General features: G+C 43.4%; 1 protein-coding gene across 2 annotated transcripts in view; it reads right to left on the bottom strand.

Moving 5' to 3' along the window:
• The window catches only part of ITIH5 (inter-alpha-trypsin inhibitor heavy chain 5), an 83,918-nt gene extending 71,912 nt beyond the window's left edge, over positions 1-12,006 (bottom strand). For both annotated transcript variants that reach the window (XR_010411716.1, XM_064592087.1), the window contains exons 1-2: positions 11,825-12,006; positions 1,842-1,886 (exon numbers count right to left, since the gene is read on the bottom strand). Coding sequence is in view for 1 of the 2 variants with exons in the window: in XM_064592087.1 (XP_064448157.1) it covers positions 1,842-1,886; positions 11,825-11,914 (135 nt within the window). In the remaining variant the exon portion in view is untranslated. The remainder of the gene's footprint in view (positions 1-1,841; positions 1,887-11,824) is intronic.
• Positions 12,007-16,922: the final 4,916 nt, after the last annotated feature.

The following is a 16,922-nucleotide window of genomic DNA, read 5'->3' as shown; positions in this document are numbered from 1 at the left end:
TGATTGAAAATAATAAGAAATGGGAAAAGAGACCAGTATTTGACAAGGCAGTGCGTGTGTAAAGAGTGCACGCAGAAGCCAGATGTGGGGCTCAAATCCTGGTTCTGTCACCTCTTCCCAAACATGTAGTCTTGGGTGAGTTAGTCAATCCCTCTGAGCCTCTGCTTTCTCCTCTGTAACGCCTCAAAGAATTGTACAACGTGACACACTTAGAATAATGCCAGGCCCACAGCAAGCCCTCAGCCAGCCTTAGCTGTCATTATATGATCCCCCTGTTTGAAAGCGAGGATCAGTAATCTCATATATGCAAATGTCTCTATTTCCGCCATCTTCTTGCGGCATGTTCTTTTTCTCAGTGGTACCTGTCATCTCCTCCGTTACTAATACACTTATCATTTGTTTATTCACTTTGTCTTCTTTGCCTATCTCTGCCCCACTTTAAAATTCAAGGTCTATGAAAGATAGGGTCTTTGGTCTGTCTTGTTCATTGCTGTATTCCCAATGCCTATGATGCAGGGTAAATAGTAAGCATTCAAAAAAAGAAAGATCAGCTGGAATAGATGCACGCATGAGTGAATGAATATGTGTACAGGTCCTGCCAGGAGACTATTCTCCAGGAGCCCCTGGTATTTCTGCACATTTTTCGAGCAGAGGCACTAGCTCCCTTTGTTCTGAATTGTCTTTTCAAGGATGTTTGGATGGTGAACAGCTCTGGAAGAGTGAGGTGGGATCTCCCTCCACAGCAAAGGGGAAGCTGGTTTAATATCTAGAATAATAAAGAGAACGTGCCCGTCCAGGGACAAAGATCAAGCAGGCTTGGTCCTCATAAGAGTCAGGTTCCCTCCGCGCAGAGCTCCTCTCCTGTGTCGGTGTCTCCAGGCGCCCTCCGTATGACCATATGGGAACAGGACGGGGCCCAGGAATGGTACAAACACTGACACTCTGGCACTGCTATTCTGTGAGCAATAATCGCCCTCTGTCTCTGACCCAGGAGTCTCCTGCATTCTGCTGGCATGCATGCAATGGCAACAAACCCACAATCCTTGGCTTGCAAGCTGGGGAAAATCCAGACTCTTCACAATTCTTGACATGTTTATGTTTGTCTACGTCTGTCTACGACTATGTGAATGTGGGAAAAAACGTGAAAGAATGATTATGAGGTTAACAAACTTGGGAGGATCAGGAGAAGGAAGGGGGAGGGGGAAGCCAAGCAGGGAATAACAAGAACACAACATCCCAGCCCGACAATGATGGTAATGATTGTGCCATGGGTCATGGTGAAGCTAGAACTGACTCAGACACCGCCCCGGTGTAGAGAGGCCCTGGAGGGACGCCTACCTCCTAAAGAACTGCTGCTGAATCCATATCTCGGAATGGAGATTGGTTCAAATAAGCTCTTCAAGTTCCTGAACACTTGCCCAAATTCCAATCCGATAGCCTCCAACACGCACTGAGAGCCTCGCTCAACTCCATTCCATGAAGCTGTAAGCTACCAATGTGAATTCTTTGCTTGCTTTAGTTGTTTACTTCACTACAAGGCCTTTATTTCTTGTGTAAGAATGCCATAAAAAGTACAGGTTAGTTTAAGTTTTTTATTTTTTTGAAACTCTTTGAAACTCCATCCTTTGTCCTTAGAGCCCTACGGAAATAATCAGGTCTCTTTCCAGACAGAAAAGTCCACTTCAAGAAAGCCTTATAAAAGCTACACTGTTTAATGTCAGCATTCTTCCGCAAGCAACTTTACAAGCTTTGGAGGAGCTGCAAGCCAAGCTAGGGCCTGATTCAAAATACACAGAGTAGCGAGGGAACAGACGTTGAAGATGCCCCCAGAACATACATACCAGCCTTTGCAACAGTCGGGCTTGCCTTGGCAACCTGCGTCCAACCTATAAGAAGAAAAGAGTCATGAAATATGATTGTGAGGTCATTCTGAAATGCATTACATGAGGGGGGTTAAAATCGATTCAAATTCACAGAAGAGACGGTCCATCCTGAAAAGTAGATTGGACCTTCGATGAAGGAGCTGCTGGGCCAGAGCGAGAACCCACCCCCTCAGCCCGGGTTGACTGCTTCAGCCGTGATGGCATTACCTCATCACCTGCGTGTTCTTCTGTCTGTTAGAGGAGTATGAAATGACAAGAGCAAAGAATTCATCAGAATATCCGCACTCCATTTTATCCTATTTCTGGCTTCAAAAGAAGCTCTTTGCTATTGTGTCTATTACAATGAGTAAATGTATTCAGTTCTTCTCTGAGGGGCTCAACTATTCAACTCAAAACTTCAGGAAACTGCAAGCAAAACTGAACTTACCTTGAATTTTCTCACTGTGTTTTTTCTGGTTATTTAACCATACTTTCCCACACGGGGAGTAGGGGCATGGGAAGGTGATAAAAATCCTCATTTAAAGAAAACTTGTATTATGGGAGGATGGGTTAGCCGGGTGATGGGTATTAAAGAGGGCACGTTCTGCATGGAGCACTGGGTGTTATGCACAAACAATGAATCATGGAACACTGCATCAAAAACTAATGATGTAATGTATGGTGATTAACATAACAATAAAAAATTAAAAAAAAAAAGAAAACTTGTATTAATTAATCAGCCACTCTGGACTAATTTAAAAGTCCTAGCTGGTTGTTGAACATTATTCATGGCAAATCACTGTTCAAATAAAGTGTTAACTACTATTGCTGTGAGTAATGAATCATCCTTTCTGGAGGGCAATTTGATAATGTTGATTGAAAACTTGAAAAATATGCTTGGATTTTAGGTGTATCTTTTTTTTTAACAGCTCAAGGATGTGTAACTTACAAACAATACAATTCATTCACTTAAAGTGCACAAGTCAATGTTTTTTAGCATATTCACAGAGTTGTGCACCCATCACCACCATCAATTTAGAACATTTTTATTATGTCAAAAAGAAACCATGCACCCCTTACCTGTCACCTCCCAACCAATAATCTACTTTGTCCCTGTGGATTTGCCCATTCTGGACATTTCAAAGGAATGGAATCATACAATATATAGTCTTTTATGACTGGCTTTTTTCACTTAACATAACCTTTTCAAGGTCATCCCTGTTGTAGCATTTATCAATACTTCATTCCTTTTCATGTCTAAGTAATATTCCATTGTATGGATATGACACATTTTGTTTATCCATTCACCAGGCGACATTCAGGTTTTTTCCAGTTTTGGGCTATTACAAATAACGTGAACTTTTATAAACATTCACATGCAAGTCTTTGTGTTGGACGTAAACATCCAGGAGTAGAATGCCCAGGTCATATGGTAAATTTAAGTTTCCCTTTTTTTTTTTTTTTTAAAGATTTTATTTATTTATTTGAAAGAATGAGAGAGAGAGAGCACATGAGAGGGGGGAGGGTCAGAGGGAGAAGCAGACCCCCTGCTGAGCAAGGAGCCCGATATGGGACTCGATCCTGGGACTCCAGGATCATGACCTGAGCCGAAGGCAGTCGCTTAACCAACTGAGCCACCCAGGCGCCCTAAGTTTCACTTTTTAAGAAATTGCCAAACTGTTTTCCAAAGTGGCTGCAACATTTTTCCATTCCCATCAGTATGCATATCTTTTAATTTAGAAATTCTACTTACAGAAAAGTACCATAAGAGGAAAAAAAATAAGAAAAAATTTTGCAACTTTTATAACAATTGTTAATAATTAGAAATAGCCTAAAATTTCTTTAAAAAAAGGTCTGGTTCAGTATATTATTCAGTATATTCAGTATATTATGGTACATAGATTAATTATATGGCTATAGAAAATAATGATGTGTGGGGTGCCTGGGTGGCTCAGTCATTAAGCGTCTGCCTTCAGCTCAGGTCATGATCCCAGGTCCTGGGATCGAGCCCCGCGTCGGGCTCCCTGCTTGGCAGGAAGCCTGCTTTTCCCTCTCCCACTCCCCCTGCTTGTGTTCCCTCTCTCGCTGTGTCTCTCTCTGTCAAATAAATAAATAAAATCTTTAAAAAAAAATAAAACAATTGTTAATAATTAGAAATAGCCTAAAATATCTTTAAAAAAAGGTCTGGTTCAGTATATTATTCAGTATATTCAGCATATTATGATACATGGATTAATTACACGGCTATAGAAAATAATGATGTGTGGGGTGCCTGGGTGGCTCAGTCAGTTAAGCGGCTCTTGGTTTTGGCTCAGGTCATGATTTCATGGTCATGACATCGAGCCCCACATCAGGCTCCTCGCTCAGCCCAGAGTCTGCTTGGGATTCTCTCTCCCTCACCCTCTGCCCCTCCTGCTCGAGCTCTCTCTCTCTCAAATAAATAATCTTTTTAAAAAAGAAAAGAATGGCGTGCATCTATATTTACTGGCATCAATAAATGTTCACTTTACTGGACTTCAGTGCTGTCCACCAAACATTTCTCTGGCTGTCTGCCAGAAGGGTTGCATTTTCTGGGACCATTGCAAAGGCAGGGGGCCATGCAACTAGCTCCAGCCAATAACTTAGGGATATAAGTAGCATTCGTCACTTCCGGGTCAAGTGATTTAATTACAGACGTACGATCCTACAGAACTGCTTTTGCTTTCTGGCACAGTAATTAGCAATGTTTGAACTGGTAGCTGCTCATCAAGCCCGACTTCCCAAGTGACCACCACCAATCCACGATGGACAGGTTGTGTAAGCAAGACATAAATGTGTGGTATTTAAGACACTGAGATTTTGAAGACATTGTTACCACAGGATAACCTAGCCTATCCTGATTAATATATCCATGACACATTTTAAGTGACTAAATCTGGTAATAAAATATTATAGAAGGGAAAAATGAAGGGGGGGAATCAGAGGGGGAGATGAACCATGAGAGACTATGGACTCTGAGAAACAAACTGAGGGTTCTAGAGGGGAGGGGGGTGGGAGGATGGGTTAGCCCAGTGATGGGTATTAAAGAGGGCACGTTCTGCATGGAGCACTGGGTGTTATACGAAAACAGTGGATCATGGAACACTACATCAAAAACTAATGATGTAATGTATGGTGACTAACATAACATAATAAAATAAAATTTTAAAAAATTGTATTTCACATGATCTAATTTTCATAAGTGTAAGTGTTTCTATGTGTAGAATGTGCAGCACAGTGCTAAGGGCTGCTACCTTTGGGTGGTTGAATTATTTTTCTTTAAACTTTCCTGTATTATCTCAGTTTTTCACAAATTAACATGCTTTACTTCCATAACAGAAAAAAACAATAAAGATATTTCTGTTTGGTAAACTAAAGTCATAACAGTAATGTTTTAATCCCTATCCTCCTTTGATCTCCCCTGAAAAAAAAAATATAGATACTATTGTAAATTATCATTATAAGCCATTACAGAGCCTCCTATTCTATAGAACACGGAACAGGAGAAACAGTACAGGATTTAGGTTGACACCCACCACCCTGAGTACAAATGAGAACCAAACAATTAGTAGGATGATACTGGTTTCTCTCTCTAAAATGAGGTTTTATATCTGAGACACTGTCCACGGAAAGCCAGAATAAGCATTCTGGGCAAGGTCTTCACCAGCTCTGCAGGTTCATGTCAGGTCTTTCTCTTCCTCAAATTGTGGAATAGGCTGGGGACCGCTTAACATCTCAATGGTCAGAAGGAAAGCCCAACCTCTCTCAGGTATTATAATCTGTGATTGATCTCAAGTATTTTCTTTGAAGTTTCGTCCTCTGTAAAATAGGTTTTCCAAGAAAATAAACAAGCTTTCAGGAGAACAAGAGAAGTTTGTTTTTCATTTTTGAGATGACTATCTGATGTCTCAGGGGATCACTATGGCAACGCTTCAGTCCAAGTTTAAAGGAGATTGAACCAGAATCAAAGCTTCCTGGTGGAGACAGACTCCTGGTGCCAGTGAGGATTGGAACTGGAAACGACACCAATGTCGTCATCGTTGTTTTTAGTTAGGAATTCCTGATCCCTTTTATGGTTCGAGTGTTTCCCAAAGCCTCATAAGAATTTGGGAGTGGGGTTTCAGGACAGATATGTAACTGACTCCAGCTCACTGTCAAGGGTGCCATGAGTAGTGATCTCAAGAGCTTGGAGTTCCAAATCATAGACTTAGGAGATGGCCCAAATAAGATTCTTTATTCTTCCTGAGCTGGGCTTATTCAGCATTGGAACAGAAGATGTCCAGGCCACAATATTTATTGAGAAACATAAGCCAGGATCCTTGCCATCAAGGACCATACTATATAAGTTGAAAGAAAGAAAAGTACTCATGAAAGCTTAATAGAGAGGGTGGTTTTTGTAAGTTACAAAGGAAATGGAAAAAAGTAGAGTTTGCTATGCCCCTGAGTGACCATGAGAGGCTCTACGCTAGAGGTGTGATTGAACCAGTCGTGCAGGCATTTGTTGGAGTGGGACAAAAGGGCAGGAAAAACTGATGGAGCATCAGGTTCAATACAGGAACTATGCTGAGAAATAGCTTCAGAGACCTACCACCGCCTCTCAAACTCGTATGGACCAAGCAGCACTCACTACCAGGAGTGAGAGGGTTAGTGAAGATTTCCTTTGCACAAAAAGTGTAGCAATAACACTGTCGGGGCTGTGGAGTCTAGAATCCCCCATCTATGTTATCATTTAGTCCACCTATAGGTAAAAGATAGCAGGCATTGCGTAAATATTCATAATTTGAGTAATATGGACTGTATTTTCCCCCCAGATTTATCACAGTGTTGGATCAGTATTAGAAGAAAGAGAAATACCCTTAGAGCTTTCCAAAAGGTCCATAAATGGGAAAGAGCATGGGAAGAGAGGAAAACAGCGAAACCTAATTCTAACCTGGGTGAAAGATACTCAGAATATGCAGAACATAGACATTCCCTTTTGGCATGGATGCTGTAATGACCCAGGTTGACTGAACAGAAATGTCTGGGTTCCATAACAGATCCAAGGGATGCTGCATTTGGGCCAACCTCAGCCACACCCTCATCAAGGGACAGAAGGGGAGAGTTCCTACAGGGCTCTGTACTAGGAACCTACTTATCATTTGGCCCCTGTCCACTGAGGGTGTTCTGATCCTGAAACCAAGAGCCAGGAACTCAGGAGTCTGGGCCTCAGAGATGTGCTAGAGGGCCTGACACAAAACCACAGGTTGGAAAAGCACTAGAGTCGCAGTCCGTCACCTGGGCTGAGAACAATTCATCTGGGAAGATTCCTTCCTGTTTGGGTAATGACATGCTTCGCACAAAAGTTTTATTCCTTCAGAGTAATGTTGCTGCAGGATGTTCAGCTAGTCATAGCTGAACATCCTGCATTTGCAATTCAGGGGCACCCATAATCTCAGCCATGGAAGAAGAAGAAACTTCACTTTTGGGCTACAATTCCAAACAATTTCCAGGTAGTTTTTTAAAAAAAAAAAGGCAACTGGCCTTAGGCAAGTCACTGTTTCTTTTCTTCACCTGTGAAAAACAAGGGAAATGGACTTTGCCTCTAGGAAAATAAGGAGATTCAGGAATCCCGCCCCCCGCCCTCCGAAATGCTTAGGTCTCCTTCCCATGGCCCCATCTTCCTAAATGGAGCCAGCCATCTGGTCGTTAGCTACAGGGAGATAGCCGGGGTCTCCGACCGAAACCCTGACAATACCGGAGGCAAGACTGCTTTCGATGAGCATCCGAGGTGTGGGGGAGATTGCTGGGTAGGAAAATGAAGTCAAATACAATTCATGGATCCGGTTCTCAATACGTCCCTCTCCTCCCTCCCCCTTCCACTCAATGAAACAAGAGACAGCTGGTTTGGGAGTGAGTAAATCTCTGAACCCTCTCCCACAATATCCTCCTTCCCATTCATTTGAGGACTCCTTTTTAACAATCACACCCATGCCTCTAAAGGAGACAGTCCGGAGTGGTTTGGAGCTCACAAAATCTTTTAGTAACTTTACTTTTTAAAGAGTTAAGAACAAAAACAAAAACAAAAAATTGTCTCGATTCTTCATTTGTGTTTCCAAATGCAGAGGTTTGGTTCTGAGCGGCAGATTATAAAAAACGAAAACTCCAGAAATTCTCAATTCAGGGAATCAGAAATGTATCCCCACAATCGATGTGGTACCACAAGCATATACTGAACACTATCCATATGCCAGAAGTCGCAAATAAAAGTGGCATTGAAACAAATTCTATTACGTTATAAATATGAAAGTGGCTTGGTCTTTGGAGGAGTCCGTAAAGCCCAGCCTTGGCATTCAGCACACCTGGGTTCTAATCCAGGCTCTGCACGTGTCACTAGGGTCTGTCACTTCCCCTAGGGGGAATTCTGTGGTTCTCCTGGAAAGTAAGCACACTAAGACTTTCCTTGCAATGGTAGTCAGAGATTTAACCAGGCGGTCCATAAACAATAAAAATAGCTAATATTACTTTGGTGCTTACTGAATGCATGTACTCTGTGTGAATTAACCCACTTACTCTTCACAGCAACTGTAAGAGAAGAAGTGGGTTTATTATTATTATTTAGAAGCTAATAAAATGTAAGCTTCAGAATCCCTCACTTGCACAGTCCCTCAACAGTGGCTGATGTCTGTGATGTTTGTCAGCCTTTAAAAAGGTGGCATTTGTTGTGAACTGTTTATCACCTTAAACAAATGTTCACTTTAGCACCTAATTTTTGTGGTCATAATTTGATACTCTTTTTCTTCAAGAGGGCCCTGCCAATTACATAAACTTGACTTGCCTCTAAAAACCTAGATCCACCCTTGCCAATGAGAGTAACAGTTCTATCTTGCAGATGATGAAACTGAGACCCAGAGAGGTTAAGTTACTTGCCCAGGTACACACAGCCAGTTAGTGCTGGGATGCAGATTTGAACCTAGACAGTCTGGCTCCACTTGGAGTGCTCTTCACCATATCCTTTATTGCTTCTTATTATTTTTACATAGAGCCACTAGCAAACTCTGTGGGACATTAGGAACACTCAATAATTAGTGGCTATCGTTATTTTGTAAATTAGAAACTGCTTTCATAGTAATAGGAATACAGCCCTATCCTGATTTAAGGAAACAATATCAATTTGAAATTTAGGAAACAGATAAATCTGTAACAGGCTGATTTTATACAAGAGACTTCCTTTTTAATATTAATTTCCTGAAAGATTCTTTTAAAGTAATAATACTCTACATGTGGTTGGTGGATCATCTGTATCAGAATCACCTGGGCCCCACCCCAAACCAAATGGATCTAAACTGAAGGGAGTGGGGTGGGGGCTGAGGAGTCTGCATTTTTTTAAAGATTTTATTTATTTATCTGACAGAGGGAGAGAGAGCACAAGGCAGGCAGAGAGGGAGAAGCAGGCTTCCCGCTGAGCAGGGAGCCCGATGCAGGCTCGATCACAGGACCCTGGGATCATAACCCAAGCTGAAGGCAGACGCTTAACTTACTGAGCCACCCAGGGCTCCGAGTCTGCATATTTGATGAGCGCCCTGAGTGTCCTTTTGCATACCAAAGTTTGAAGACCACTGCTGAGAGCAGTCCCTTCCTCTGGGTAATATTTACAAATGGGGTGGAGGGCCAGAGGTGATGAAGGAACTTGAATTTAAGGTGTTATTAGTAATATTGCCAGTTGAAGGTAAGCAACAAATAACAATTGCAATGCAAGCTAACAGGCATGTTCTTGGACATTAAAATTTACATAAAATTGACATACGCATTTACATTTATAAATTAAGTTTACATATAATTTTGAAGACCAAAATTATGGAGAATAAGCACTAACTCCATTGCTAGGTACTGTTTGAAGTTTCAATCTTCAAGATCCTTTTAATTAAGTAATTTCACCATCCCCATTCTAGAGATGAGTGAACAGAGACTCACAGATAATAAGGAACTCTCCAGGGAGTGCAGGGCCAGGATTTGGACCCAGGAAGTCTGGTTCTGGAGCCTGTGTTCTTAAATCCTACATCTCACACACACACACACACACACACACACACACACACACACGTTGTTACTTTTTTTTTTTTAATAGAGATAAAAAGGTAAAATTTGCAAATTTTCATAGAATTTCGTATCTTGGGAATTTCTGTCTGAGTCATTTTCAAGATGCATAAGTAGTGCTGTGGTTAGAAGGCAGCATGAAATCCCTAAAATGGGCCAAACGCATGTTATTCTATGCAGGAAAAGTTTAGTGTTAAGCCTACTTGCACTGGCAGATGTTGGAGCTTTAATCCCTCCTCCTAGCTCATAAACAGAATCCTTGTTTTGGTTCCTCCCACACTTTCCTCCCTCCGCCCCCCCCAAAACTTTCAAGCTCTTTACCCCAAATTCCTTCCCTCTGCGCTTCAGCAGCCCAAGCCTGATGGCAAGAGCTAACAGTAAGTGCGGACACTGTACCAAGCACTTTAGGAGTATTAACTCTTCAATCCTTAATACCCTATTATTTCCCACAGTTTACAGAATTGGAAATTGAAGCAACTAGTAACTTGCCCAGCATCCCAGAGCTGGACAGAACCAGGAATCAAACCCCGGCCGCCTGACACCAAGCCCATGCCCTTAGCCACTGACGAACACATCTAGCATTTATTGAGCGCCCACTGTATACCAGGTCCTTGACACAAACTAGCAGCTGGCTCCTTAAAGTATGCTCAAAAGGAGCTGTATTCCCTGCCATGACCAACCAGAAAGGAAGGCGAAGAGAAATTAAATAGCCTGTCTGGGCCACACAACTGTAAAGGGCAAAGTAAAGACTAGTCTTTCTTTCTGGATCCAAAGCGGGCACTTTCCCCCTTCCACCTCTCAGCCTCCTGGACTCTGTCCTGGTTATTCCTCCTGACGACCCTATAAGAGAAGTACCATTTCTTTCATTGTGCAGAAAGCACATCCATGGGCAGAGTCAACAAGAGAGTAACTGTCTTCCAGATCTGCTCTTCAGAGCAAGCTGCTAGAAAAGTATGTCTACTGATCTCTTGTTTCCATCCTGTGAAACATGCTTTAAGCTAAACAATTTTAAAATAATTTAAATGATACATGTGGAAACAGCACCAGGAGATGTAGATAAGCACTGCCTACTTTAATTGGGACACAGCCATTTCCCCCATAAGGTCTCTACATTGATATTTTTGTCAATTCGTTTTATATTTTTCAAAAAGCTTTTCTGTTCCTCAGACATGGCAATGAGATTTCATACTTGCAAGTTTTTATCCACCTGTGAGGTTGAGCCTTTCAAAACAAACTCTGGCAGATGCACGGAATATATATATATATATTTTTAGATGCACGGAATATTAACTCCAGTAAGTGAGCCCTCGGTTTTTGGTCCTCCCCCACCATCAGGCCACCTTTGAACTGCTAACCCATTGATAAGAACCTGATGGGAAAGTCGAGTTCCCCTGATTTTCAGATGGGGAAAGTGGAGCAGAGTTTGCAAGTTCTAGATTGTGCTTTTTTCTCTGAACAGCTAGGAACAACAGTAACAACACACCACCCCATACTTGCATCTTAAAGAAGAAACTTTGTAATTGTCTTGGGGCTCTCTCTCTCTCTCTCAAAACTGAACACCCTCAACAACAGGAGCCAATATTTGGTTCTGCAGAGCTTTCAAGTCCCAGACACAATTCTGCAGGAAAGTTCATCATCCAAACTCTCGCCAAGAGTGACCAACAGATGGAGAAGCTTGCGAGCAGAAGACTGGGGATCGGAGAGGAGAAGGGGGGACGATGTGACAGGAGGTGGGGGTGATCCCTCCCTTCCCTGCGTCCAGGAGCCATTCAAGGGAGTCTGTCCAACAGCCACGCGCCGGAAGAATGCGGCGGGAAGGGATGGCAGCCTGCGCCCCGGGGCCATCTCTAGGTCCTCCCAAATCTACTTACTTGTTCCGAAGTGTCATCCCGGGTTCTCGCGTCTTCCAGAGACCCCGCGCAGAGCGGCAGCCCCAAGCACAGCCCTAGCAGCAGGAGCATGGCGGGGGCGAGAGCGCGTTGGTGGCACTGGGACGAGGCGGGCCGCGCGCAGGGGACAGCTCCGGGGCGCCGTGGCTGCAGACGTGCTCCGCCCCCCTCCGGGCCCCGCCCCCGCGCGCCCCGCCCCCGGCCCGCCCCGCGTCCACCCGGGGCCCAGTTGAGGCCCTCCTGCCCCAGGGAGGGGCCCCGCAGGCCAGCCTCACCGCGAGCCCGGCTCGCCCCCGGGGCTCCTCTGCGGCCCGCCCTTCAGCTCCGCCCTCCTCGCCCCATTTCCCTCAGTCGCCTTCTGCCGCCACCTTCAGGGCTTGGGACACCTGCCACCCGACCCCCAAATCTTTCTCTCCTGCAAAGTGTGAAATGCTTCTTCCCGGACTAGCTTAAGTTCCTGTGGCAGGAGGATACGGGAGTAGCCCACCACCCCCTCACCTGCTCTATATACCACTCCCCCACCTGCTGTGGATACCACCACATCCCCTCACCTGCTATAAATACTACCCCTTGCCTGCTGTATATACCAATACCCCCCATCTGTTCTATATACAACTCCCAACCCGCTATATATACCCCCTGCCCTCACCTGCTATATATACCACCCCCAACTGTTCTATATACCACTCCACCTGCTGTGTATGCCATCCCCTGCCCTCACCTGCTGTATATACTACCACCACCACTCCCCACCTGCCAGCATAAAGCCAACATGAGACCTTCTTACTTCTGCCCAGGGAGCAGTACATGCTTCTTGGCATCCTGCATTGAAGCTTAGAAGCCAAATCAAGGGATGCTAATTAGTAGTTTAATGCAGAAAGTACCAGCAAAGTTGTCCCCTTTTATGCAGTTCTGGCTTAAGGGGGCAGAAAAGGAGAGGCTGGAATGGAACTGCGTAGCGTATTTCTAAGTGAATATCACTGTGTGTGTTAGTTACAAACTATTGGTGGTGATTTCTGTTCTGCCATAAGAATTATTATCTGCCAACTCTCCACACGCGGGCTTTCACACCTTGTGTCATTTTTTATCTGCTAGACGCACAGTGTAGCTAGAGCCACTTGTTTATTTCAACTTTCAAAAGCCAGTCGCTTTGTCAAAGATGTTTTCTCTGTCTCTATAAAAACTGCATCTAAATCCATGAGCTGAATGATAGTGAGAGACTGGCAACAACCTTGATGGCCAAGAACAGGGAAGTGGCTAATTCAAATGATGGAACATCCATCCTCTGGAATATTAGGCAGCCGTTAGATAAGAATCACAAGGTCTGTGGAAACATGAAAAATGTTTACAGTGTAATCTAGAGGAAAAAATCAGATTACATAACCATATCAACAGTATAAGGTAAAAATACAGACACATGGACATAAGAACTAGGGAAAAAAACATGAAAAATGAAAAGAATGGGTGGTTAGTTTACGGTGATATCTCTTAAAATATTTTATTTACTCTTATTGAAATGCTGTTTGTTCAACAAAGACATTAAGAAAGGAGGGAGAAACAGGTTGCCATTGTAAAAGAAAGGAAAGAAAATCATTGTCATTAGCAGTTAATCATTTCCAAGCCTAACCACTAGCTGAAATACACTCAACCAACAAGAAGCAACAGTAGCTGGTCCAGCGAGGTTTTACAACAAAACCACCAGTAACAGAGAACTCTGAAGCAGGTCAAAGGATTTTTATTTTCAGTTCTTCGACATAATCTAACCATGAGGTTGCCAATGTACCCCGTACCCAGGCTGACTCTGAAACTTGGCGGCATACGAATCATGTACACACCCTCTCCTCATTTCTAACTAAGGAGGATAGTCCCCAATCTTCTGGAATCAAAGCATGCCTGTTCCCCCCACCCCCCTTAAAGGAAATACCTACTTGTGAACTGAAAGTTGAATTGGAACAAAGCTGGGTTTTTTGAAAGGGGACCACAGAACTGGGATCCTGTCTTTGTCTTCCCCTTCCTACTGTTTCCCCTCTGTGTCTCAACTCTTTTTGGCCTTCAGTCTGCTCTTTTCCCAAATCTGTCCCAACTGGTTTCTGCAGGGGTCCAAGGTCAAGAAAAAGGAGTTTTCCTTTCTTCATCTTGTAGGACTCTGCAATTCTACTGTAGGCCATGGGGCTGGGGCTTATGATGTTCATTTTGAGGACATCTTTACCAATTGGATCAGCAATTCCTTGAGCAAAAGCATCTCCCACAACTTCTAGCACTGTGCTAAATATATGGTTAGCACTTAACGAACATCTGATGCAGGGAATTAGGAGACGGGAGGCCTGGGGGTGGGAGCCTGAGCTGGCTGTGCTGAGGACAAGGAGGCCTGGGCTGTAGTCCCAACCTGGTCACTATCTAGCTACATGGTTTGGGAGAGTTTCTGAAATTCCCAGTATTGGCAAACGATAATACAGGTCAGAGAGGCCCTCTGTGCCAGCTCTTGGTAGGAAACGGCTCCCCGAGTAACTGAAGGGTGGGCCAAGGGTCCCAAAATTTTAGCATCAGACTCATTAGAGTTAGGGGCTTTATCCTGCTCTTCTACTTGAGACTGCCAACCGATGGCTAAGCTAGCCAAGGCAGAGACTGAAGAGGAAAAGGTGGGTTGTTGTCCATTTATTTTCTTTTTCTCTCCCTTGAGTTTGTACCCTGAAGCCCCAGGTTCCTCTGTCTAGCTGTTCTGAGATTCAAGCCCTCCCCAAGTCCTCTGGGCTCCCCCTTCGGTCCCTCCTTTACTCCATTCTCCTTTTTGAGTGTCTATGAGGCCATTGTTCTAATCTGGGCCAGTTACTTCTTCCTTCCCTGGTCTCACATTTTTATCTACTTTTATGGCCTTGTGGTTCTCTGGGACCCCTGACAACTTTGCATAATTGCTACAGTTTCTTACAACTTTGGCTTTTTTTTTTTTTTTCCCCTCAATCAAAAGGCCTAAGGAGGAAATGGACTTCGGCTCCATATATCTCAGGAGCCCGGGATATCTTGGGAGTCTAGTTACACCCACTTTTTACCTATTTTACCAACCACTGATTTTTATCCAGGGAGAAGATTTGCAGAAGTAGAAATAGAGAATGCAGTTTTCTAATTTCTTCTGATAATGATTTGCTGAAGTTATCAACTAATCACAAAGTGTAATACATCATATTTTATTTTAATATGGTTTCCTAAACAGCCTCTTGCTCTCTCTTGACCCTTGCTTTTCATGGATTCCTCTCCTTTCTGGAATGCCTCCCATTGGCTCCCCACCCAATCCTGCAAATGTCACTTCCTCCATGGTCCTGGTCAAGTAGGTAAGTGCTATTCATACCTCTGATGGAGCCCTCATCTCTGTGTTTACATGTCTTTCTCACTAAACCAAGACCCAATGAAGGACAGGTTGCATGTTTTATTCATCTTTAGATGCTTTGTCAGCATCCAGTATGTCATCCAAGCTTGAGAAATATTTAATGAATAAATAAGGAAAACTCAGAATGGTATGCTTTCCATATTGCGCATTTCACTGAAAATTTGTATAACACCAGCCTGCGTGACTGGACGCAAGACCACAGAGTACTGACCTCTCTGGAGGTAAATATTTTCAAAGAAAAACATAATATTGACTCCTCAATTGCCAAAAACATTTTAACCCATAATTATCTATCTTTGTAAGAGTTATTACAAGAACTGGGGGAGGGCGCCTGGGTGGCTCAGTTCGTTAAGCGACTGCCTTCAGCTCAGGTCATGATCCTGGAGTCCTGGGATCGAGTCCCGCATCGGGCTCCCTGCTCAGCGGGGAGTCTGCTTCTCCCTCTGGCCTTCCTCCCTCTCATGCTCTCTGTCTCTCATTCTCTCTCTCTCAAATAAATAAATAAAATCTTTAAAAAAAAAAAAGAACTGGGGGAAAACAAGTGAATTTTAGACCCTCAATATAATACTCTATGGGATGCTCAATCTTCTCTCAGACTATTGAATTCCTGATAGACTTGAATTCTACATGGTGAGGGAAGCAAGTTCTAATCCAACAATTCCCCACTCTTACCTCTATTTTTCTATCCCAGACACCCTTGCTCCTTCAAGGATCTCCCCTCAAAAAATCCGCTTTCAGAGACTGCTACAATCTGTCTCCAAACACACACATAAGAAGCATCTCCCTCCCTTCAAAAATTTTAAGGTCTGTATGTAGTAATATAATTTTAATATTCCCTAGGTCCTCAGAAGGCACAATTAGCACTAATCTTGCCTTATTTTCTCTTGCCAGTTCTTCACTGTTTGGTATTAGCTGTAGGTGGGGTCTTTATCTTTATCTTTATCTTCTATATCTTTATCTTCTATATCTGCATTAATGTGTGATTCAAAGCCAGCAAACAATTCTAGAGAAATATTTGTCAGCTGAACAATGCTTTGTCCCTGTAGAAAAGCTTGTTAAACAGTGAACAATCTCAGTGCAAAGTTAAGAATCATTTTTATTTTCTTTTGGAAGGATTCCTAGAGAAACAAGTGGCATCCTAATTTTCTGGGCTTTAACGTGGGACCACAGAAGACTTGGAATAGCACAGAGGATCCACTGATGCCATCACGGAGATGGACATTCAGTTCAACCTGCCTCGGTGCCCGATATTAATGCCCCATCCTACTACTGTCTCTGACTCCAGGGCACGAAGACAGAAGCCAGCGAAACTGCAGTTGATCTACAGGGTGTGTTTCCTCCCTGAAGACTTGCCGGATCCTTTCCAGACAGATGTTGGGAGATGTCCAGAGAACTTTCACTGAAAGCCACAGGTGTGTCTTTGGAAGGCTCTTGGCTAAAACAAAACAGTGTTGGTTTTGTGGTTGATGCTGAGAGATATATTGTACTCCATGAATCAGACCTAAAAACAGAGCTGTCATCAAGTTCTTTCAGTGGTGCTCATGGGGTTGTTGCCTGCTGGCAAGCAAGAAAGCCTCCTGTCTATGTAACATATGCACCAGGTTTGGATCTCACAGGTGCGGACTTGCTGAACAAAAATATGTAATCCTTTCTTCCTTACATCTCAAGGTTTTCCCATACTGAGTTCCCATTCTCTTG

The sequence above is a fragment of the Mirounga angustirostris genome, unplaced genomic scaffold, assembly GCF_029215605.1.
Source record: "Mirounga angustirostris isolate CCGP_5_RB_7025 unplaced genomic scaffold, mMirAng1.0.hap1 SCAF_5, whole genome shotgun sequence".
Taxonomy (NCBI): domain Eukaryota; kingdom Metazoa; phylum Chordata; class Mammalia; order Carnivora; family Phocidae; genus Mirounga; species Mirounga angustirostris.
Note: the sequence above shows the minus strand (reverse complement) of the source record. Positions and strands in the feature narration are given on the sequence as shown.